Genomic DNA, 25869 nt, shown 5'->3' with positions numbered 1-25869 from the left:
AAACCCGACCCGATCCTATAAAAGTAAAGGCCGCTCAACCCTAGTCCTGACTCCTGCCGTAACTAACTGCAGTTGAAATAACTGCGGCGTCTCTATGCTTAGCTGCGTGATGCTTTGCTGCAGGGATGCGCATGCCTGACCCCACATGCGTGCCCCCCTTAAGATGCTACTAAATTTATAGGACTGAGTAAAGGATCAGGTGAGAGGGATTGTGGGACTTGATTGGGCATAAATTAGCAATTGGCCAACACCCCAGGAGAGGTTACATGATCAAAGGCACTGAGCCTCTGGCTACATACATATGCTCTAACACCTCTTTACTCAAGATATATCTCCTGTGACCCCAGCATGGATGTGCAGCAGTATTTAATACAACAAATGAATTTAGCAGGCACGTTAAAGGAAATGTTGCAGGATGATAGGCAGCAGTTGACAGGAAGCAGAGATTGTACCATTAAAGGAAATGTGATGAGACTCGTCTAATGGAATTGTCCAGTGTATTTTGGAAGTTGAAAATGTACCCAGGCCGATGTGATGTGCCCTATGCAGATGTTATCTGGTCTTTGTCAGATTAGCGCTGAGGCCACCAGTGGGCTCCCGATGTGCTCCGCTATGGCTCCAGTACCCGCTATACCCCGGACATCACACAGGAGCTGTGGTCTCATGTATTGTTCAATACTCTGATAAATAACATATCAATATAAAGCGTGCATTGTTGTGGGTATATTACCTCCTCATGTGTAACCATGCCTCCTGCTGCAGTATCCTCAGTGGTATAGAAGATAAATACCTTACAAAATGTTTGTTTTTTTTCAAGAAAATATTGTTTCTTTATGTCCTGATTGTTTCTAGTCTGATCCATAGCGCACACAACAGCTGTTCTCTGCCCCATTACCCACAGTGGTGGGCACACAGTGATATGACGGTGAAGGGGCCGATAATACGTGGTGGTAAGAGGAGAAATGTAAGTAGTGGGGAGGAGCAGGATACAGACCATGGCTCAGCGAGGCTGTGCGCGGGTCTGTTCTTCACTGGGAGACTCTGCTGCTTCCTGGGTGCACAGGACGAGCTGCTGCTGCAGGACGAGGCCAAAATCGCAGAGGAAGAAGTAGAGGCTGAAAATGTTATGATTATGTTGATGGGCATTCCTCTGAGATTTTTTTTTTTCTCCAATGTATCGATAATCCCACCAAGTTAATTACCTGTATTATATGCTCTTTACCTAGTGACTAGTGAGCATGCGCGAATAAGGTGTTATCTGCATGCTCGGGTGCTGACCGAGTGTCTTCAATGTGCTTGAATACCATGTTCTAGTCCCCGCGGTTGCATGTCTCATGGCTGTTAGACAGCCGCTACACATGCAGCTGTGGGGACTCAAACATAATATTTGAGCACACCAGTGAGCTCCCTCATCACTTCTACTAACCAAACAACATTAAACCCTGAGGAATCTGTAGTACCAGCGATATGCATGCTTCTGGGTGATCCTACCATTATTTCCATGGTGCGCTCAGTTATAACCACAGATGACGCATTCCACGTCTTATGTTTTCCCTTATTTTAGGCATTACGTAGGTTACTTGTGAATCTCTTGTTTTATACTATTTTATCTGTCTTATTTGGGGGACTTCTATATACCACTCCTTGACCTGTGGGGGTGACCCGGTCATTAGCATCTACAGGGTTTTATGATGACCACTGGATAGACCGCTATACATCTATACAGGGTGTGTGTGTTATGTATTGGGGATCTCCTTCCCTGAGTGCACAGACCTATTAGACATGTTCCTGGTAGATTTGTATGGATCAGTATATGTATGGCTCTACTGTACAGGCCACCACTAGCCTCGGTAACATCTGTTACATATTCTGCTCTACACCAGTTTATGATGTTCCAGTGCATTTTTCATTACGATTTGTGTTTCTCGGATACTGTGCAATTTACCAATTGATCACCTGTAATGTACAGACTTGGCTTAGCCCATGATACGCGGTACTCCGTGTGGTTTTATGTCACTTAGTCCTTTTCTAATAAAATTCTTTATTCAGGTGTGCACATTACCAGTATGTTTCTATTCTCGTTTGGCATCTAATTGTGATACATTACCAGAGCTACCTACTGTCTCCATGCCCACCATCCTGTAGAATGTAAGCCCGCAAAGGCAGGGTCCTCGTCCATCAGTCTCATTAGTTTACTGTAAGTGATATCTGTAATTTGTATGTAACCCCTTCTCATGTACAGCACCATGGAATCAATGGTGCTATATAAATAATGGTGCACCCATCGTTATATAATGAATGTGCCTCTTTACTTATAGTATGCAAACATGTTATTGTGATTAATGGTGGTCTCCTATTCTGATTAATGAGCGCTGGCATCTCCATGTTGTCACAGCAATTGGTTCATAAGTCAAATTCTAAAACAGATTTAATATAACTACAATAATCCCAACCAAGCGTCTGGCAGCAGAATTGGACACATACAGTCTGACATCAGATAAGTCAGAATACATCTTTTCCCCTGGACCAATAGCCCGGAAGCTTTTAAAGCTTTTGCACATGGACGCCTTTCGGTCCATACATCAGTATTTGTAAGCACAAACTAGAGGAGTAAGTTGAACACAGAGGACAACTTTTTAAAACTTTTTTCAATTTCAGATGAGAGCAACACAGGCAGATTTGTGTGCAATAAAACCTGTATCCAAGCTAAACAATTGCCATAATATTCATTCTATTTACTAGGTAAAAAAAAAAAAAAAAGGACCTGAGCGGAGGAGAGGGCCCTCCCAGAATTAGGACAAGATCATGGAGCGGTTCACTTTTATTTTCTTGTGAAAAGGACACTTGGTTCTGCCATCATCACTACTCCCACACAGTCTCTGTGCTCTACTTTCTAATAAATATAGGTTTTAGCTAGAAGAAGCTGCGTCTGGCTGGTCGGCCCCCGACAGATGCATGAACAAGTCTCCCAGTTCAGCCACTTCATCATCCGTACTGGGGACGCTTCGATTTTCTCGATCTTCAATAAAGTCCCAGAGCCTGACCGCATTAAAGAACTGTAACGAAATAGAACAATCAATTATATGGTCGTATACGACGTTTATCAGCCATGTAGTCATGCGCCATCTATTGTGAAGCAGTGACCGGTAAGGTCCCCCATACACAGACCAAAGTTGGCCGACCATCAGACTAACATGTACGGAGACTGAATCACGACTCATTGCTGAATAATCATTCTGCTGCCAGCCATCTCATGTGGGGGTGACGGGACTTTAGTGTCATCAGTGTCGGAGTTTTAGTGATACAGTAAATTAAGAGATTTTGCATAAATATACACACCCTCACTGTGCCCTCTGATCCAAGCTGTTTTCTTGGCTTCTCGGGGTCGGCTCTGGTTCCATCTGGGTATGCATGCAGGTACAGGCACTTACCCCCAAAGGGGCAGGTGCTGCGTCCCTGATCAAAATACCTGCAGGCCTTTTTACTAAAACAGAAAAATAGGAATATTTTACAATAATACACACATTTTCCCCACATACTCTTCTGATCAGTACAGCCCAGCAGTGGCCATACAGCCAATATGATGGCTCTTTATAAAGCACGCTGACATTGCACGAGTTGTCAGATGGGTGAAGGGTTTATTTTCCCCTTCACACATTGTTCCTCACATTGAAATGCCAGTTAGGTCATTATATTTCATTTTTATTATTTTAATTGGATCTTCCCTGTAACTGGAGCTGGCAAATTAGCCCAAATTACAAGGGAACTTCAGCCTCCTGGCTGCACAGCACGGGTGACTGGGCATCTCCTGCTTTCTCCCTACATCACCGCTGAATCCAGAGGAGGAAGCAATGGCACCGCTTCCTACACTGTATACACAGCACTTGTTCAACGCTATGTATACAGAAATCAGGAAGGCAGAGATGATAATAAACCCTCTCTGCCTTCTCTATGTAGAGTCGGCTGTGCCTGACAGCCGGCTCCCACCATCCCTCCCGCAGCTGCATCATCTCAAGCAGTTTCGTTTTAATACATGACTATAGAGTAGAACGTGGCATCCTGGACCTGCACGAGTCCTCTTCTATTTAACACTTCCCAGGTGGCGCGGCACGCAACCCAGGCTGCGGCAGCATCTCTCCAGGCAGCAGCACCTGCACCCACCCAAGATGCAGTATCTCTCCAGACCGTGGCACCCAACCCAGGCAGTGGCATCATCTCTCCAGGCCCTCTCTCAGATTAGGTGGCAGACAGACACTTACCCCATGCCTTGCTTAAAAGCCTCAATAAGTTCATCCTTCTTGCTCTGATCTTCTACCCAGTACACGCTAGGAATCACAAACTCGGATATAACACGACATTCTGGGCACGACCTGATGAGGAAACAAGAACATTACAGAGGAATAGACACAGGGTTTATGTTAAAAGTGATGAAATCAGACGGGTATTATACTACTTTGATTGCATAAAGGTAATTAAGATTTCGAGATTCTCAGCCTTCACATTATAAAACGTTCTAACATCCAGTGATAGAGCGGCGGTGCAGCTGATCTAATATCTGTGTGCTGTCGGATCACCTTTTTTGGGAGCGCGTCGTGGTCACACTTACTTTATAACCGGATTCTCAAACTGTTTGGCACATCGCCACTGTCTGATGCAGGAGAGGCAATATGTATGGCAGCAGTTCGACAGGATTCCAAACCTCCGCTCCGAGGGGGAAGGCTTCTCATACACCACCTCCATGCAGATACTGCACACTTTGTCTTGGCTGGCCTGGAAAGCAAAAGCCTTTTCCATCTCGTGTTCAAATGCCGCCATGCACAACTGGGGAAGGAAGCAAATACGGGCGATTATCCGCAGTGCTGTGCTAGAAATAATGCATTAACGGGATCTCAGGAAAGTGCTCAACACTAATGTAATAGAGATAGAAAATGTAAAAAAAGAATATGTGAGCGGGCACCACTGAAATAACATCTATGATAGATGCCAGGTGCTACATATGTGCTAATAAATACTTGTACAAAAGAAAAAGAGAAAAGAAGCGCAATAAATGTGCACACTCAGCTGTAATTTAGAAAATGTGAACAATGCTTTATTGAGGCCGAAAAACACAGTGCCTATACATATAAAAACATTTAAAACAGCATGTAAAAACATACCCAAACATATCACTACCGTACCCTCTGAATAAAGGAATACGGTCAAAAAGCAGACCCCATAGGGAGAAATAATCCCTCAAGAGTAGATGGTGAGTATATAGAAAAGATGTTTTAATAAATGGTGCACTGTTGTGAATTCTGTGGCTGAGTTCACTCCTGTGGTCACAAGTGGTATTGCAGTCTCTGGGCTTCCTCCCTCAGGTGTTTTGGTGAGCTCGTTGGCTGCCTTGCTATTTAGCTCCACCTGAGTCTGTCTTCCTTGCTCCTTGTCAATGTTCCAGTGTTGGATCTGAGCTACTGCATCTTTCCTTGGGCCTGCTGCTCTGCTAGATAAGTGCTTCTAGTTTGTTTTCTGTTTTTTCTGTCCAGCTTGCTATTGTCTTTTGCTGGAAGCTCTGAGAAGCAAAGGGGTGCACCGCCGTGCTGTTAGTTCGGCACGGTGGGTCTTTTTGCCCCTTTGCGTGGTTTTCGTTTTAGGGTTTTTTGTAGACTGCATAGTTCTCTTTGCTATCCTCGCTCTGTCTAGAATATCGGGCCTCACTTTGCTGAATCTATTTCATTCCTACGTTTGTCTTTTCATCTTGCTAACAGTCATTATATGTGGGGGGCTGCCTATTCCTTTGGGGTATTTCTCTGAGGTAAGTCAGGCTTGTATTTCTATCTTCAGGCTAGTCAGCTCCTCAGGCAGTGCCGAGTTGCATAGGTAGTTGTTAGGCGCAATCCACTGCTGCTTATAGTTGTGTGAGGATAGATCAGGTACTGCAGTCTACAGAGATTCCACGTCTCAGAGCTCGTCCTATTGTTTTTGGTTATTGCCAGATCTCTGTATGTGCGCTGATTACTGCACGCTGTGTTGCCTGATTGCCAGCCATAACAGTACAAGGAGCCACACCAATGATTCCCAATAGAGGGAAAAAAGAAATCCTGACATCATTTTTTTTTCTTAGCTCTGTCTTCAGTCTTTTTTTTCCCCTAGACATTAGAGTGCTTCAGGACACAGCTGTGGACATGGATATTCAGGCTCTGTGCTCCTCAATGGATAATCTCGTTGTAAATGTACAAAAGATTCAAGATACTATTGATCAGAAATCGATGCTAGAACCAAGAATTCCGATTCCTGATTTGTTTTTTGGTGACAGAACTAAGTTCCTGAGCTTCAGAAATAATTGTAAGCTATTTTTGGCCTTGAAACCTCATTCTTCTGGTAATCCTATTCAACAGGTTTTGATTATTATTTCTTTTTTGCGCGGCGACCCACAGGACTGGGCGTTTTCTCTTGCACCAGGAGATTCTGCATTGAGTAATGTTGATGCATTTTTCCTGGCGCTCGGATTGCTTTACGATGAGCCTAATTCAGTGGATCAGGCTGAGAAAAATCTGCTGGCTTTATGCCAGGGTCAGAATGATGTAGAAGTATATTGTCAGAAATTTAGGAAATGGTCAGTACTCACTCTGTGGAATGAATCTGCACTAGCGGCTTTGTTCAGAAAGGGTCTCTCTGAAGCTCTTAAGGATGTAATGGTGGGATTTCCTATGCCTGCTGGTTTGAATGAGTCTATGTCCTTGGCCATTCAGATCGGTCGTCGCTTGCGCGAGCGTAAATCTGTGCACCATCTGGCGGTACTGCCTGAGAGTAAACCTGAGCCTATGCAGTGCGACAGGACTATGACTAAAGTAGAACGGCAAGAACACAGACGTCTGAACAGACTGTGTTTCTATTGTGGTGATTCTACTCATGCTATTTCTAATTGTCCTAAACGCACTAGGCGGTTCGATAGCTCTGCCGTTATTGGTACTGTACAGTCCAAATTCCTTTTGTCCATTACCTTAATGTGCTCTTTGTCATTGTATTCTGTCATGGCGTTTGTGGATTCAGGCGCTGCCCTGAATCTGATGGATTTGGATTATGCTAAACGTTGTGGATTTTTCTTGGAGCCTTTGCGGTGTCCTATTCCGTTGAGAGGAATTGATGCTACACCTTTGGCCAAGAATAAGCCTCAGTACTGGGCCCAGCTGACCATGTGCATGGCTCCTGCACATCAGGAAGTTATTCGCTTTCTGGTACTGCATAATTTGCATGATGTGGTCGTGTTGGGGTTGCCATGGCTACAAACCCATAATCCAGTATTGGATTGGAACTCTATGTCGGTAACCAGCTGGGGTTGTCAGGGAGTACATGGTGATGTTCCATTTTTGTCTATTTCGTCATCCATTCCTTCTGACATCCCAGAGTTCTTGTCGGACTTTCAGGATGTATTTGAAGAGTCCAAGTCTGATGCCCTACCTCCGCATAGGAATTGTGATTGTGCTATCGATTTGATTCCTGGTAGTAAATTCCCTAAGGGTCGTTTATTTAATTTGTCCGTACCTGAACACACCGCTATGCGCAGTTATGTGAAGGAGTCCCTGGAGAAGGGACATATTCGCCCATCGTCGTCACCATTGGGAGCAGGGTTCTTTTTTGTAGCCAAGAAGGATGGTTCGCTAAGACCGTGTATTGATTACCGCCTTCTTAATAAGATCACTGTTAAGTTTCAGTATCCCTTGCCATTGATTTCTGACTTGTTTGCTCGGATTAAGGGGGCTAGTTGGTTTACTAAGATTGATCTTCGTGGTGCGTATAATCTGGTGAGAATCAGGCAGGGAGATGAATGGAAAACGGCATTTAATACGCCCGAGGGTCATTTTGAGTATCTGGTGATGCCGTTCGGACTTGCCAATGCTCCATCTGTTTTTCAGTCTTTTATGCATGACATTTTCCGTGAGTATCTGGATAAATTCTTGATTGTTTACTTGGATGACATTTTGATCTTCTCAGATGATTGGGAGTCTCATGTGAAGCAAGTCAGAATGGTTTTCCAGGTACTGCGTGCTAATTCCTTGTTCGTGAAGGGATCAAAGTGTCTCTTCGGTGTGCAGAAAGTTTCATTTTTGGGGTTCATCTTTTCCCCTTCTACTATCGAGATGGATCCGGTTAAGGTTCAGGCCATCCAGGATTGGACTCAGCCGACATCTCTAAAAAGTCTGCAGAAATTCCTGGGCTTTGCTAATTTTTATCGTCGCTTCATCTGTAATTTTTCTAGCATTGCCAGACCATTGACCGATTTGACCAAGAAGGGTGCTGATTTGGTTAATTGGTCTTCTGCTGCCGTGGAAGCTTTTCAGGAGTTGAAGCGTCGTTTTTGCTGTGCCCCTGTGTTGTGTCAACCTGATGTTTCTCTTCCGTTCCAGGTCGAGGTTGATGCTTCTGAGATTGGTGCAGGGGCGGTTTTGTCACAGAGAGGTTCTGGTTGCTCAGTGTTCAAACCATGTGCTTTCTTTTCCAGGAAATTTTCTGCTGCTGAGCGTAATTATGATGTGGGCAACCGAGAGTTGCTGGCCATGAAGTGGGCATTCGAGGAGTGGCGTCATTGGCTTGAGGGTGCTAAGCATCGCGTGGTGGTATTGACTGATCATAAGAACTTGACTTATCTCGAGTCTGCCAAGCGCTTGAATCCTAGACAGGCCCGTTGGTCGTTATTTTTTGCTCGTTTTGATTTTGTGATTTCATACCTTCCGGGCTCTAAAAATGTGAAGGCGGATGCTCTGTCTAGGAGTTTTGTGCCCGACTCTCCGGGGTTATCTGAGCCGGCGAGTATCCTCAAGGAAGGAGTCATTGTGTCTGCCATCTCCCCTGATTTGCGGAGAGTGTTGCAGAAATTTCAGGCTAATAAACCTGATCGTTGTCCGGCCGAGAAACTGTTCGTCCCTGATAGGTGGACTAGTAAAGTTATCTCTGAACTTCATTGTTCGGTGCTGGCCGGTCATCCAGGAATCTTTGGTACCAGGGAGTTGGTTGCTAGATCCTTCTGGTGGCCATCTCTGTCACGGGATGTGCGTGCTTTTGTGCAGTCCTGTGGAATTTGTGCTAGGGCTAAGCCCTGCTGTTCACGTGCCAGTGGGTTGCTTTTGCCCTTGCCGGTCCCGAAGAGGCCTTGGACACATATTTCGATGGATTTCATTTCTGACCTTCCCGTTTCTCAAAAAATGTCGGTCATTTGGGTGGTCTGTGATCGCTTTTCTAAAATGGTCCATCTGGTGCCCTTGGTTAAATTGCCTTCCTCCTCTGATTTGGTGCCTTTGTTCTTCCAGCATGTGGTTCGTTTACATGGCATTCCTGAGAATATTGTTTCTGACAGAGGTTCCCAGTTTGTCTCGAGGTTCTGGCGAGCCTTTTGTGGTAGGATGGGCATTGACCTATCTTTCTCCTCGGCCTTCCATCCTCAGACTAATGGCCAGACCGAACGAACCAATCAGACCTTGGAAACATATCTGAGATGTTTTGTTTCCGCTGACCAGGATGATTGGGTGTCATTTTTGCCGTTGGCTGAGTTCGCCCTTAATAATCGGGCCAGCTCGGCTACCTTGGTCTCTCCATTTTTCTGCAATTCTGGGTTCCATCCTCGTTTCTCTTCAGGACAGGTTGAGTCTTCGGACTGTCCTGGTGTGGATTCTGTGGTGGACAGGTTGCAGCAGATCTGGACTCAGGTAGTGGACAATTTGACCTTGTCCCAGGAGAAGGCTCAGCTTTTCGCTAATCGCAGACGCCGTGTGGGACCCCGACTTCGTGTTGGGGATTTGGTTTGGTTATCTTCTCGTCATATTCCTATGAAGGTTTCCTCTCCTAAATTTAAACCTCGTTTTATTGGTCCGTATAGGATTTCTGAGATTCTCAATCCGGTGTCTTTTCGTCTGACCCTCCCAGACTCCTTTTCCATACATAATGTATTCCATAGGTCGTTGTTGAGGAGATACGTGGCACCTATGGTTCCATCTGTGGAGCCTCCTGCCCCTGTTTTGATGGAGGGGGAATTGGAGTATATTGTGGAGAAGATTTTGGATTCTCGTGTCTCTAGACGGAAACTCCAGTATCTGGTCAAATGGAAGGGTTATGCTCAGGAAGATAATTCCTGGGTTTTTGCCTCTGATGTCCATGCCCCAGATCTTGTTCGTGCCTTTCATGTGGCTCATCCTGGTCGGCCTGGGGGTTCTGGTGAGGGTTCGGTGACCCCTCCTCAAGGGGGGGGGTACTGTTGTGAATTCTGTGGCTGAGTTCACTTCTGTGGTCACAAGTGGTATTGCAGTCTCTGGGCTTCTTCCCTCAGGTGTTTTGGTGAGCTCGTTGGCTGCCTTGCTATTTAGCTCCACCTGAGTCTGTCTTCCTTGCTCCTTGTCAATGTTCCAGTGTTGGATCTGAGCTACTGCATCTTTCCTTGGGCCTGCTGCTCTGCTAGATAAGTGCTTCTAGTTTGTTTTCTGTTTTTTTTTCTGTCCAGCTTGCTATTGTCTTTTGCTGGAAGCTCTGAGAAGCAGAGGGGTGCACCGCCGTGCTGTTAGTTCGGCACGGTGGGTCTTTTTGCCCCTTTGCGTGGTTTTCGTTTTAGGGTTTTTTGTAGACTGCATAGTTCTCTTTGCTATCCTCGCTCTGTCTAGAATATCGGGCCTCACTTTGCTGAATCTATTTCATTCCTACGTTTGTCTTTTCATCTTGCTAACAGTCATTATATGTGGGGGGCTGCCTATTCCTTTGGGGTATTTCTCTGAGGTAAGTCAGGCTTGTATTTCTATCTTCAGGCTAGTCAGCTCCTCAGGCAGTGCCGAGTTGCATAGGTAGTTGTTAGGCGCAATCCACTGCTGCTTATAGTTGTGTGAGGATAGATCAGGTACTGCAGTCTACAGAGATTCCACGTCTCAGAGCTCGTCCTATTGTTTTTGGTTATTGCCAGATCTCTGTATGTGCGCTGATTACTGCACGCTGTGTTGCCTGACTGCCAGCCATAACAGTGCACACAAAATGCTGCAGGCCTTGATTTTCATGCCCTGAGTGTGCACATCTATTGCGCTTCTTTTCTCTTTTGTACAAGAGATAGAAAATGTAACTTTTTTGTATAGCTTAACATACTATTTTTTTTTATATATACCGTATATACTCGAGTATAAGCCGAGATTTTCAGCCCAAATTTTTGGGCTGAAAGTGCCCCTCTCGGCTTATACTCGAGTCACGGTCGGCGGGTGAGGGGGTGAGGGCGCTGAGGCATACTTACCTAGTCCCAGCGATCCTGGCGCTGTCCCTGCCGTCCCACGGTCTTCGGTGCTGCAGTTCTTCCTCTATCAGCGGTCACGTGTGACCGCTCATTAGAGAAATGAATAAGCGGCTCCACCTCCCATAGGGGTGGAGCCGCGTATTCATTTCTCTAATCAGCGGTGCGGGGACCGCTGATAGAGGAAGAAGCTGCGGCACCGAAGACCAGCTGTCCGGGAGAAGGAGCCGGACGCTGGGAGCAGGTAAGTATTACATATTCACCTGTCCCCGTTCCAGCCGCCGCTCCATCTTCCCGGCGTCTCTGCGCTCTGACTGTTCAGGTCAGAGGGCGCAATGACGCATATAGTGTGCGCGCCGCCCTCTGCCTGATCAGTCAGGGCGGAGACGCCGGGACGAGACGCCGGAACGAGACGCCGGGAGCTGCAATCAAGAGAGGTGAGTATGTTTTTTTTTTTTTTTACTGCAGCAGCTGCGACAATGGCAGAGCTATCTATGGGGCAATATGAACGGGGCAGAGCTATCTATGGGGCAATATGAACGGTGCAGAGCACTGTATGGGGCAGAGCTATAGGGCAATAATGAACGTTGCAGAGCACTATATGGGGCAGAGCTATAGGGCAATAATGAACGGTGCAGAGCACTATATGGGGCACAGCTATAGGGCAATAATGAACGTTGCAGAGCACTATATGGGGCACAGCTATAGGGCAATAATGAACGTTGCAGAGCACTATATGGGGCACAGCTATAGGGCAATAATGAACGGCGCAGAGCACTATATGGGGCACAGCTATTGGGCAATAATGAACGGCGCAGAGCACTATATGGGGCACAGCTATAGGGCAATAATGAACGGTGCAGAGCATTATATGGCACAGCTATAGGGCAATAATGAACGGCGCAGAGCACTATATGGGGCACAGCTATAGGGCAATAATGAACGGCACAGAGCACTATATGGGGCACAGCTATAGGGCAATAATGAACGGTGCAGAGCTATGGGCAATAATGAACGGTGCAGAGCACTATATGGGGCAGAGCTATAGGGCAATAATGAACGGTGCAGAGCACTATATGGGGCAGAGCTATAGGGCAATAATGAACGGTGCAGAGCACTATATGGGGCATAGCTATAGGGCAATAATGAACGGTGCAGAGCACTATATGGGGCAGAGCTATATGGCAATAATGAACGGTGCAGAGCACTATATGGGGCACAGCTATAGGGCAATAATGAATGGCGCAGAGCACTATATGGGGCACAGCTATAGGGCAATAATGAACGGTGCAGAGCACTATATGGGGCAGAGCTATAGGGCAATAATGAACGTTGCAGAGCACTATATGGGGCACAGCTATAGGGCAATAATGAACGGTGCAGAGCACTATATGGGGCACAGCTATAGGGCAATAATGAACGGTGCAGAGCACTATATGGGGCACAGCTATAGGGCAATAATGAACGTTGCAGAGCACTATATGGGGCACAGCTATAGGGCAATAATGAACGGTGCAGAGCACTATATGGGGCAGAGCTATAGGGCAATAATGAACGTTGCAGAGCACTATATGGGGCACAGCTATAGGGCAATAATGAACGGTGCAGAGCACTATATGGGGCACAGCTATAGGGCAATAATGAACGGTGCAGAGCACTATATGGGGCACAGCTATAGGGCAATAATGAACGGCGCAGAGCACTATATGGGGCACAGCTATAGGGCAATAATGAACGGTGCAGAGCACTGTATGGCACAGCTATGGGGAAATAATGATCTATTTTTATTATTGAAATTCACCGGTAGCTGCTGCATTTCCACCCTAGGCTTATACTCGAGTCAATAAGTTTTCCCAGTTTTTTGTGGCAAAATTAGGGGGGGGTCGGCTTATACTCGAGTATATACGGTTAAAAAGAGCACAGTGCCGTCAGGGGTAATACGTTAGTAATACATCCGAAACGCGCGTCGGGCGCACGCAGGTCCTGGACCCAGCCTCACCACTCAGGTAGTGCCACATGACTTTCTGCTACAATTATTTGCCCGCATGGTCATTTACTCATGAGAGTCGGCTATATTTGGGCACCTTCTTATGCAGTAAGCAGACACATAATATCTACCCTGCTGTGTGAGCACTTATTATTTGCACCTGGACACTTTTCTCAACACGCTGCTATAATTCCCATATGTGGTGCACATTTCTCGCAGTGAGCTGATGTAGTAATCCTCATGTAAGGTTCTCTCGCTGTTGGTGCATTATTTGATTTAATTTTTTTTTTTTTTTTTTATTATTTATATTTTTGTACCAGGGTATGTTTTAATATAGAGCATTATTGTACGGTTATTTTCATAAAGGCACAGAGTGCTATTACAACTCTCCCATTTAGATAATATACCTCGCTGTGTCTACATCACTGTCGTCACTTTACTCTATATCCCCCGATAGGGATATGCACTGCTTTCACTGTTTATAAAAAAAAGTTTTTTTATGCACACATTTTTTGCTGGAATTAATTTGAATTTCTTTATAACTTTCACTTTTTTAGTGTTTTTCACATACATTTTTACAGGTCATATGTGACCTTTTATTAATCATTTTTTATACATATATATATATATATATTTTTTATATTTGACACAGTGAGTAGTAGTATTATATATCTTTCTTGGAGGAGTTATTTATATGCTCATATATACATATTTTTGAGGAGGTTTTGGGTACCATATAATATTGTTCCTGCGTTTTGTGTGTTTTTTATATAAACAAAATATATTCATTTTATTATATGTATAAATTGCCACTTCATTTAATAAAGGCATATTATTGATCCTAACGCTGTATGACTTTCTGGTGTTTTCCTATCTGGTGGTGGTTAGGTGTTCTGATTCGAGTATATACGGTATATATAAAATGTGTAATCAGCACATCTAGGTTATTGACACTGAGGACAAGGACTTTCCCGCACCTTTTCGTGGGATTTTCTCTGTTCTTGGTCATAGGGATGAAGAACTTGTAGGTTGCAAATCTCACACATGTCTCCATGAATGTAGACACAGGTTTCTCCAAAGTGACATGTCCCAGCGGCTGCATAGGGACAAAGCTGGTGGGGGGTGTCAAGATAGGGGGCTGCCATTTCTACTTCTTCTAATCCAGTACAGATGGCTTCCAGGTAAGAATGTGGCTTTAAGACCTGATCGGCGCCTTGTGCATCGCTGCAAGACTGCGGATTGGAAATTGGATCGACTCTGCTCTTCTCTTCCGTCTGTCCGCATAGATCTGATTACGAAAGATATAACATTAGACACTTTATTTCTCCCATCAGCTGAAGGAAAAGAGATACTGTTAGGCCGGCTTCACAAATCCGAGCACAGGCTGCAATGTAACAGCAGTAACTGGAGCTGAGCTCCAGTCGCTGCTGCTTAACCATCTAGATGCTGCTGTCAATCACTGACAGCACAATTCACATGATTCTAAATGTTTTGGGCATCTGTTCCCTGTGATGCAATTGTCTACTTAAGGCCAACGAGGACACCATCATAGTGCTCCTGAAAAGCCCCACCTAAGGAGCGCAGGTTCACATCCCCTAGGGGGGATAAAAAGTTATGTATAAAGAAAAATGGCTGGGAAGGGAAGCATGGAAAGAATAAACTACTGTACATACCACGATCTCGGAGAACGATAGACTTCTTCTCTCGCTTGTGCGGGGTGGTCTTGGTGACAACTGGAGGGGCTTCCACTGTCAATGACGATGCAGGAGGGGCCTCGACCGAAGCTGCTGGGACATCTTGAGGGTAATAAACCATAGGAGAGCTGGTAGGCTTAACGTGATCATATCTGGAAAACAAACATATATAGGATGCTGAGCTGTGACCCGAGAGTTTGCGCCTAAATTTGTGACGGGTCATGGTAATCAGCAACGTGTAAGCTCCGTACCGGCAGCGGGACCCATAGGCGCACTGGCCTTTTTGGTAGAATCGGCAGATAGAAGAAGGTTTACTGTTCGCCAAGTCATGAGAGAACAAACAGCGGTTTCCTTCTCGACACACCCCGTGTATGAAGTATCTGAGGACACAGAATGAAGATGTTACAGGAGCAATGGAAGAAACAAAAGGGTCAAATCTGAAGTCCTACATTATGTGTCGAAAAGAAACTCGGCTAAAGATGATCAAACATTACCGCCCATCACGGCACAACTATTTTTTACCTGGATCGTATTTTCTAGGCAGCACCCAAGAAATTTACTAGCAGCGTGCTCTGCGCCCAAGATGTGGCTACAATACTCTCCAGCACAATATCAAAGGGAACTCAGGCAGCATGCATCTGCAGTCAGATTCCCTCTAAGAAGCATCAACAATGGTCGTGCATGTCCAACAAGGGCAGATGATTGGGTTCAGGGATGGTTCTACAGATGCAAGCATGGCCCTGGTGTAAATCTTGAGACTCGTCTATGGTTCGGACATGAGACACAGCTTTGGGTTGGGCACAGATCTTGAGGTTCAGGTAAGGACACAGGAGCCGAGTATGATGGTCTTAGGACCTTATTAATAAAGGTGCAATCAACCCCTTAACCCCCAATTTTTACAATTCTGACCACTGTCCCTTTATGAGGTTATAACTCTGGAACGCTTCAACGGATCCCAGTGATTCTGACACTGTTTTCTTGTGACATATTGTACTTCACGACAGTGGTAAAATTTCTTTGATATTATCTGCATTTATTTGTGAAAAAAGGGAAATTTGGCGAAAATTTTGAAAACTTTGCAATTTTCCAAATTTGAATTTTTATGCCCTTAAATCACAGCGATATGTCACACAAAATACGTAATAAGTAACATTTCCCACATGTCTACTTTACATCAGCACAATTTTGGAATCAATTTTTTTTTTTTTTATTAGGGAGTTATAAGGGTTAAAAGTTGACCAGCAATTTCTCATATTTACACCATTTTTTTTTTAGGGACCACATCTCATTTGAAGTCATTTTGAGGGGTCTATATGATACAAAATACCCAAGGGTGACACCATTCTAAAAACTGCAACCCTCATGGTGCTCAAAACCACATTCAAGAAGTTTATTAACCCTTCAGGTGCTTCACAGGAATTTTTGGAATGTTAAAAAAAAAAAAATGAACATTTAACTTTTTTTTCACTAAAAATCTATTTTAGCTTCAATTTCTTTTATTTTCCCAAGGGTAACAGGAGAAATTGGACGCCAAAAGTTGTTGTACAATTTGTCCTGAGTACGCTGATATCCCATATGTGGGGGTAAACCACTGTTTGGGAGTATGGCAGAGCTCGGAAGGGAAGGAGCGCCATTTGACTTTTCAATGCAAAATTAACTGAATTGAGATGGGACGCCATGTTTCGTTTGGAGAGCCCCTGATGTGCCTAAACATTGAAACCCCCCACAAATGACACCATTTTGGAAAGTAGAACCCCTAAGGAACTTATCTAGATGTGTGGTGCGCACTTTGACCCACCAAGTGCGTCACAGAAGTTGATAATGTACAGCTGTAAAAATAAAAAAAATCATATTTTTTCACAAAAATGATCTTTTCGCCCCCAATTTTTTATTTTTTTCCCAAGGGTAACAGAAGAAATTGGACCCCAAAAGTTGTTGTGCAATTTGTCCTGAGTACGCTGATACCCCATATGTGGGGATGGGGGGGGGGGGGGTAAACCACTGTTTGGGCGGATGGGAGGGCTCGGAAGGGAAGGAGCGCCATTTGGAATGCAGACTTAGATGGAATGGTCTGCAGGCGTCACATTGCGTTTGCAGAGCCCCTAATGTACCTAAACAGTAGAAATTCCCCACAAGTGACACCATTTTGGAAACTAGACCCCCCAAGGAACTTATCTAGATGTGTTGTGAGAACTTTGAACCCCCAAGTGTTTCGCTAAACTTTATAATGCAGAGCCGTGAAAATAAAAATCATTTTTTCCCACAAAAATGATTTTTTAGGCCCCCAAATTTTTATTTTCCCAAGGGTAACCAGAGAAATTGGACCCCAAAAGTTGTTGTCCAATTTGTCCCGAGTACGCTAATACTCCATATGTTGGGGTAAACACCTGTTTGGGCGCACCGGAGAGCTCGGAAGGGAAGGAGTGCCGTTTTACTTTTTCAACGCAGAATTGGCTGGAATTGAGATCGCCATGTCGGCTTTGGAGAGCCCCTGATGTGCCTAAACAGTGGAAACCCCCCCGATTATAACTGAAACCCTAATCCAAACACACCCCTAATCCCAACCACACCCCTAACTCCAACACACCCCTAACCCTAATCCCAACCACATCCCTAGCCCCAACACACCCATAACCCTAATTCCAACCGTAAATGTAATCCAAACCCTAACTGTAGCACTAACTTTAGCCCCAACCCTAAGGCTGCCATGTTCACACTAGCAGTATTTGGTCAGTATTTTACCTCAGTATTTGTAAGCCAAAACCAGGAGTGGTTGATAAATGCAGAAGTGGTGCATATGTTTCTATTATACTTTTCCTCTATTTGTTCCACTCCTGGTTTTGGCTTATAAATACTGATGTAAAATACTGACCGAATACTGCTAGTGTGACGGCAGCCTGACTGTTACCCCAACCCTAATTGTAGCCCCAACCCTAACCGGAAAATGGAAATAAATACATTTTTTAAATTTTAGTATTTTTCCCTAAGGGGGTGATGATGGGGGGGGGGGGGGGGGAGGGTTTGATTTACTTTTATAGCAGATTTTTATGATTGGCAGCCGTCACACACTAAAAGACGCTTTTTATTGCAAAAAATGTTTTTTGCGTTACCACATTTTGAGAGCTATAATTTTTCCATATTTGAGTCCACAGAGTCATGTGAGGTCTTGTTTTTTGCGGGACGAGTTGACGTTTTTATTGGTAACATTTTCGGGCACGTGACATTTTTTGATCGCTTTTTTTCCCTATTTTTGTGATGCAGAATGAACAAAAACCAGCTATCCATGAATTTCTTTTGGGGGAGGCGTTTATACCGTTCCGCGTTTGGTAAAATTGATAAAGCAGTTTTATTCTTCAGGTCAGTACGATTACAGCGACACCTCATTTATATCATTTTTTATGTTTTGGTGCTTTTATACGATGAAATCTATTTTATATAAAAAATAATTATTTTTGCATCGCTTTATTCTGAGGACTATAACTTTTTTATTTTTTTGCTGATGATGCTGTGTGGCGGCTCGTTTTTTTATGGGACAAGATGACGTTTTCAGCGGTACCATGTTTTTTTATATCCCTCTATTGGATTGCGTGCTATTACACTTTTTGTTCGGCGGTATATTAAAGCTTTGTTTTTTGCCTCTTTTTTTTTTTTACCGTGATCACTGAAAGGGTTAACTAGTGGGACAGTTTTATAGGGCGGGTCGTTACGGACGGCGGCAATACTAAATGTGTGTACTTTAAGGGTATGTGCACACGTCAGGATTTCTTGCAGAAATTTTCCTGACAAAAACCGGACATTTCTGCCAGAAATCCGCATGCGTTTTTACCGCGATTTTGACGCGTTTTTGGTGCGTTTTTCCCAAATGCATAGAATTGCGGGAAAAACGCAGAAAATCCGCAAAAATATTGAACATGCTCATTTGTTTTTACCGCGATGCGTTTTTTTTCGCGGAAAAAAACGCATCCATATGCACAAAACATGCAGAATGCATTCTAAATGATAGAATGCATAATGTATGCGTTTTAAATGAGTTTTTATAGCGTTTTTAGCGCGAAAAAACCTGTAGTGTGCACATACCCTTATTGTTTATTTTTTTATTTGGACAAAGAAATGTATTTATTGGAACAATATTTTTTTTTGTTTAGGATTTTTAAAAAAATTTTTTTACAAGTGTAAATATTTTTTTTTTACTTGTTTACATTGCCCCGGGGGGCGTGGGGGACATGACTATATAGTGACAGATCGCTGATCTGACACTGCAGTGAACTGTGTTAGATCAGCGATCTGACAGGCACTGCAGGGAGGCTTCCCGGCGCCTGCTCTGAGCAGGCGCTTGCAAGCCACTTCCCTGCAGGACCCAGAAGGCCCCCGTGGCCATTTTGGATCCAGGGACTGCAGGGAGGAGGAGGTAGGAGACCCTTGGAGCGATGCAATCGCATCGCGTTGCTCCAAGGGTCTCAGGGAAGCACGCAGAGAGCTCCCTCCCTGCGCGATGCTTCCCTATGCAGCCGGAACACTGCGATCATGCTTGATCGCAGTGTTCCGGGCCTGGCACATAGTGCCGGATGTCAGCTGACACCCGGACCTGATCCCCAGGTGAGCTCGGCTGATCGGTGATGACGTACTATCCCGTCGGTGGTCATACGGGCCCATACCACCTCGACGGGATAGTACGTCATATGTCAGAAAGGGGTTAAACCATACTTACCAAACGCCTAATCCACTTTCTCCTGCAACAAAAATAAACCGCAATATTCCTCACCTTTCTGCTGAGAAGATAATCCATAATGTCCCACGATGATCCTGATCACTTTGAGAGCAGTCACTGATACACTGGAGGTAATCGCTCCCGCAGTGTATCGCTGGCGGACGGCTACAGCGGTCACATCTCCCGATACACGCGAGATAGCCGTGGGACTACGGCGGAAAGGTGAGTATATAGTGGTTTATTATTTTACATTTTTCTAGGAGACGAGGGCATCTTGGATATGGTATTAGGTGAGTATAATTGGTTTTTATTTGAATATGTAATTATTTTATTTTTTTTAACTGTGAGCACAGGTGTCGGCTGTTCAGACTACGTCTCCCATCAGCGGCACTGTCATCAGTGACAGCGAACGTAGCCCAATGGGAGCAGTAGTCTCATCAGCCCACTCATGCTGACCTGCGGTAAGCTTTTCACCTCAGGTCATCACAGCTGCGGGGTCACGCTGACATCTGACAGCTTGAACCTGCGGGATCCTGACCAACGGCGTTACCAGCGGAAGTGTTACCGTGGGTCACAGTCACACTGACATCATCAACCCGCAGTGCTCTGACAGACGTCTTACCGGCACCAGCGTTACCGCCGCTAAGAACCACAGCGCCGGTGTTTCTTTCTCACGCTGTCACACAGAAGACAGCCATAACACAGGCCGTCTAAATAAACCTGAACTAAGAATGTGGATAAATGAGGGGTAGAGGGGCGGTAGGGCCGGGCACGGTTCTTGCCCAGTTTATTTGAGGCCGAGGCACCGAGAGGCGAATCTGTGAAGTCAGGGTTCTTTCCAAGATGCTGGTGGGTGGGCTTATGCAATTCTATTCCCTTCTCACACAGTGGCCCCTGGTCGTGTGAAAACGGGGCCTCAGTGGATGGGAAACCATTGATGAGGACACAGCTCTACACCAGCACTCAGGCTCCTTAAAGGGAGAACAAGATGAAAACAAGTTATTATCACCTTTCCGCAGGATCGGTGATAACTTACTGATCGATAAGGGTCCAACTGCTGGGACCTGCACCGATCGGCAGGAGGGGCACGTTACCCTCGTGTGAATGGAGCAGCAGAGCACATGCTCATCCGCCACTCCATCCATCCATCCATTCGCCAACAGACCCACACAATCAACAATCACTGGAGAATCCCTTTAATTATCAGGATCAGATGGGGTCCCAGTGCTCCACGCCCCCCACGATCAACAAGTGATAATTGGAGAACCCCTTATTCTCAGGATGGCAGGGTCCCAGTGGTCGCCCCGCTCATCCTATGGGAGGCCCCAGTGGTCGCCCCGCTCATCCTATGGGGGGGTCCCAGTAGTCGCCCCACTGATCCTATGGGTGGTCCCAGTGGTCGCCCCACTGATCCTATGGGAGGGTCCCAGTGGTTGACTCGCTGATCCTATGGGTGGTCCCAGTAGTCGCCCCGCTGATCCTATGGGAGGGGCCCAGTAGTCGCCCCACTGATCCTATGGGAGGGTCCCAGTAGTCGCCCCGCTCATCCTATGGGAGGGGCCCAGTAGTCGCCCCGCTCATCCTATGGGTGGTCCCAGTGGTCGCCCCGCTGATCCTATGGGTGGTCCCAGTAGTCGCCCCGCTGATCCTATGGGAGGGGCCCAGTGGTTGCCCCGCTGATCCTATGGGAGGGTCCCAGTGGTCGCCCCGCTGATCCTATGGGAGGGTCCCAGTGGTCGCCTCACTGATCCTATGGGAGGGGCCCAGTGGTCGCCCCGCTGATCCTATGGGAGGGTCCCAGTGGTTGCCTTGCTGATCCTATGGGAGGGTCCCAGTGGTCGCCCCGCTGATCCTATGGGTGGTCCCAGTGGTCGCCCCGCTGATCCTATGGGTGGTCCCAGTGGTCGCCCCGCTGATCCTATGGGTGGTCCCAGTGGTCGCCCCGCTGATCCTATGGGTGGTCCCAGTGGTCGCCCCGCTGATCCTATGGGTGGTCCCAGTGGTCGCCCCGCTGATCCTATGGGTGGTCCCAGTGGTCGCCCCGCTGATCCTATGGGTGGTCCCAGTGGTCGCCCCGCTGATCCTATGGGTGGTCCCAGTGGTCGCCCCGCTGATCCTATGGGTGGTCCCAGTGGTCGCCCCGCTGATCCTATGGGTGGTCCCAGTGGTCGCCCCGCTCATCCTATGGGTGGTCCCAGTGGTCGCCCCGCTCATCCTATGGGTGGTCCCAGTGGTCGCCCCGCTCATCCTATGGGTGGTCCCAGTGGTCGCCCCGCTCATCCTATGGGTGGTCCCAGTGGTCGCCCCGCTCATCCTATGGGTGGTCCCAGTGGTCGCCCCGCAGTAACACCGGACAGTATATAGTCAGGCCCCTGACCTCCTGGTGATGGAGGAATATCTCCCCGCACCCCACACTGTCCTCCCCCGTAGAGAATCCTCCCCTCCATGCAGAGCCCCTCCACATGTACTACCCACCCCCTGACACTCCGCACGGTCCCGCCCACTAGCAGCACGGTCCCGGGCCCCTCTCACCCCGATCTGTACACAGGGCAGACCCCACAGGACCGGGCGCCCTCACCTGCACGTCACGTGTTTTGTGCTCATGGCTCCGTCCAGACAACGGCCACACGCGTGTTATTGTCGCGCAGAGGTCTCCTGCAGACTCCTCCCCTTCTTCTCCTTGTCCCCGCCCCCCAGCTGCCGCCGGTATGACGTCAATAAGCGGTGCAGCTCAATAACTCTTCCGGCGATCAACATGTCCGCAGCGCTTTAGTTCCGGAGCATTCCGTCACTTATTTTTTCCCTAAATATGAATGCGTCCCTCCCCCCCTCCTAGGATTAACCCGTCACATCCTGACGCTGTGTAGAGTCACGCGTGGCGTATTTTTCCACTTATTTCGCTGCAACACATTCAGTTTGTGATTTTTTTTATACATATTAATGCAAATCTTACTCTTTGCCCTACAACCGCAGCGTAAAATTCCCCGTATGTGAATTCTCGCCTTAGCGCGTGTTCACACTCAGCTTTTTGTAATGGTTTTTAGAGTTTGTGCCAAAATCCACATGAAAAAACACTTAAATCATCGGTTTTCTAGTCTTTCATTCAATCCGCAGGAAATTTAAAATCAGAAGAAAAAAACTCCAGCGCTGAAATAATTAAAAAAAAACCTTGTGGAATGCTGCAAGGAACGTGCCGTGAAAAATAACTTTATAACAAAAAAATTTAAAAATTTTCATAAAAAAACAACAAAATATCATTTGTTTTTAATGGATTAAAATATGAAAAATAATGTAAAAAGTTTTGATATGTTCCACTTTTAAACACTAGGGGGAGCAGCTGCTGAAATGTGCACTGAAAACCCAGTGCACATAGTGACCTAATGGACCAACAAATAAGGGCCACAGCATTAACCAAAAACCTACAGAAACACAGGAGTATACAGGCAAAGGTAAACGCCAAATCTTTATCAATCAAAAGGTCAAGACATATTAAAAGAATCTAAAAGTAAAGTGTCCGACATCGGCAAAGCCACACAAAACGGCTCCAGATACAGAAAATAATAGACATTAAATGACCAAGTAAATGGACAGTCATGTGAAAGGTCATGTATATTATCTCCCGATTATAGTCATAATATTTAGAGACCAGTATAATATAAAGTGGACATAACCCTGTGCTGGACTAAACAAGAGCCGTGCAGAAAAGATTAAACCAATGGAATAAGGAGGCAAATAAACCAGTGCGGCAGCCACTGAGGCACCCCGACGCGCGTTTCGCATTCAACTTCCTCCGAGGGGTGACGGTTCATTTATTTGGCTCTCAGTATTGCTCCTTCTTTAGAACTAGTGACTATACTCCTGTGACTAATGCACAACCTTTGTTGACACTCTTTTTTCAGAAAAGATCTCTGTTATATTTCAACTGTTTTTTTTTTTTGCATCTGGTAATTTCCTTGTAGGAGTTCATCATTTCACTTTCTATCCATTCTATCTTGATGTATACCTTTTGAGATCAATTATTTGATTGCTGTATATTTTTTGCATGTGAAATTCTTTTTGGGTGTATACTTACAATGTCTATTATTGGCTGTATCTGGAGGGGTTATGGCTGGCTTTGCCGATGTCTGACACTCTGCTTTTAGACTCTTTAACTATGTCTTAAAATTTTGTTCAATAAAGATTTGCCTTTTTATCTTTAGCTGTATCCTCCTGTGTTTCTATAGCTTTTGGGGGTTTAAAGTTCTTTTTGCTAGTGTACAACTAGCTCAGATTACGACTGCAGTAAATGTGGGCGGGGTCTGATCACATGTGTGATGTCACCGCTCCCCGCCCATACTGGGTGAAGTTTAGGAAAGTGTCACCGAGGACGGCCGGCAGAGCGGATTCTGTTAGTTGGTGCAGCTCGCTTTATCATGCGCTGGTGTTAGATACATGACGAATATCACGTGCTGCAATTAGATACACGGAGTGTAACACACGCTGGCATTAGATACAGGGCTCAGTGTCGTATATCACACAGGATGGGATTAGATATGCAGTGTCTAATGTATGTAATGCATCACACCGCTCCGTCCACTTCTATGGGAGCAGTTGCTATTGTGAGTGAGGTGTATATCCTCCAGGACACTAATGCGAGTGAGGTGTATATCCTCCAGGACACTATTGTGAGTGAGGTGTATATCCTCCAGGACACTATTGTGAGTGAGGTGTATATCCTCCAGGACACTATAGCGAGTGAGGTGTATATCCTCCAGGACACTATTGTGAGTGAGGTGTATGTCCTCCAGGACACTATTGTGAGTGAGGTGTATATCCTCCAGGAAACTATTGTGAGTGAGGTGTATGTCCTCCAGGACACTATTGTGAGTGAGGTGTATGTCCTCCAGGACACTATTGTGAGTGAGGTGTATATCCTCCAGGACACTATTGTGAGTGAGGTGTATGTCCTCCAGGACACTATTGTGAGTGAGGTGTATGTCCTCCAGGACACTATTGTGAGTGAGGTGTATGTCCTCCAGGACACTATTGTATACTATACAATAGTGTCCCCCCACTATAAGGGGACAATACAAATATCTCGCTGAGGATCTGTTTATACCAAGGAAGGTGACGGGCACAAGGGGGCATTCTTTGCGTCTGGAGGAGAGAAGGTTTTTCCACCAACATAGAAGAGGATTCTTTACTGTTAGGGCAGTGAGAATCTGGAATTGCTTGCCTGAGGAGGTGGTGATGGCGAACTCAGTCGAGGGGTTCAAGAGAGGCCTGGATGTCTTCCTGGAGCAGAACAATATTGTATCATACAATTATTAGGTTCTGTAGAAGGACGTAGATCTGGGTATTTATTATGATGGAATATAGGCTGAACTGGATGGACAAATGTCTTTTTTCGGCCTTACTAACTATGTTACTATGTTATTGTGAGTGAGGTGTATATCCTCCAGGACACTATTGTGAGTGAGGTGTATGTCCTCCAGGACACTAGTGTGAGTGAGGTGTATGTCCTCCAGGACACTATTGTGAGTGAGGTGTATATCCTCCAGGACACTATTGTGAGTGAGGTGTATGTCCTCCAGGACACTATTGTGAGTGAGGTGTATGTCCTCCAGGACACTATTGTGAGTGAGGTGTATATCCTCCAGGACACTATTGTGAGTGAGGTGTATGTCCTCCAGGACACTATTGTGAGTGAGGTGTATATCCTCCAGGACACTATTGTGAGTGAGGTGTATATCCTCCAGGACACTATTGTGAGTGAGGTGTATATCCTCCAGGACACTATTGTGAGTGAGGTGTATATCCTCCAGGACACTATAGCGAGTGAGGTGTATATCCTCCAGGACACTATTGTGAGGTGTATATCCTCCAGGACACTATTGTGAGGTGTATATCCTCCAGGACACTATTGTGAGTGAGGTGTATATCCTCCAGGATACTATCGTGAGTGAGGTGTATATCCTCCAGGACACTATCGTGAGTGAGGTGTATGTCCTCCAGGACACTATTGTGAGTGAGGTGTATATCCTCCAGGACACTATTGTGAGTGAGGTGTATGTCCTCCAGGACACTATTGTGAGTGAGGTGTATGTCCTCCAGGACACTATTGTGAGTGAGGTGTATGTCCTCCAGGACACTATTGTGAGTGAGGTGTATATCCTCCAGGAAACTATTGTGAGTGAGGTGTATGTCCTCCAGGACACTATTGTGAGTGAGGTGTATGTCCTCCAGGACACTATTGTGAGTGAGG

At 45.8% G+C, this 25869-nt stretch overlaps 1 protein-coding gene across 1 annotated transcript; it reads right to left on the bottom strand.

The window, feature by feature from the left end:
• Positions 1–2806: 2806 nt before the first annotated feature.
• Positions 2807–22338, bottom strand: MKRN2 (makorin ring finger protein 2). The gene is made up of 8 exons (XM_069736785.1): positions 22204–22338; positions 15169–15297; positions 14897–15069; positions 14201–14511; positions 4607–4821; positions 4260–4370; positions 3340–3484; positions 2807–3056 (listed from the first exon to the last, which is right to left on the bottom strand). The coding sequence occupies exons 1-8, from the start codon at positions 22227–22229 to the stop codon at positions 2910–2912; spliced, it is 1257 nt and encodes a 418-aa protein (XP_069592886.1). The 5' UTR covers positions 22230–22338; the 3' UTR covers positions 2807–2909.
• Positions 22339–25869: the final 3531 nt, after the last annotated feature.

Source organism: Ranitomeya imitator, chromosome 8 (genome assembly GCF_032444005.1).
Source record: "Ranitomeya imitator isolate aRanImi1 chromosome 8, aRanImi1.pri, whole genome shotgun sequence".
In the NCBI taxonomy this organism is placed as follows: Eukaryota; Metazoa; Chordata; class Amphibia; order Anura; family Dendrobatidae; genus Ranitomeya; species Ranitomeya imitator.
The sequence above is the reverse complement of the archived record's forward strand: the minus strand, read 5'-3'. Positions and strand labels throughout refer to the sequence as shown.

Excerpts from the sequence above, each read along its gene's own strand:
- MKRN2 (XM_069736785.1), bottom strand. The coding sequence starts at position 22,229 with ATGAGCACAAAACACGTGACGTGCAG. Across the intron at positions 3,485-4,259 it reads GCTTTTAAGCAAGGCATGGG|TAAAAAGGCCTGCAGGTATT; the intron begins GTAAGTGTCTGT and ends TTTCTGTTTTAG. Across the intron at positions 3,057-3,339 it reads GATCAGAGGGCACAGTGAGG|TTCTTTAATGCGGTCAGGCT; the intron begins GTGTGTATATTT and ends ATTTCGTTACAG.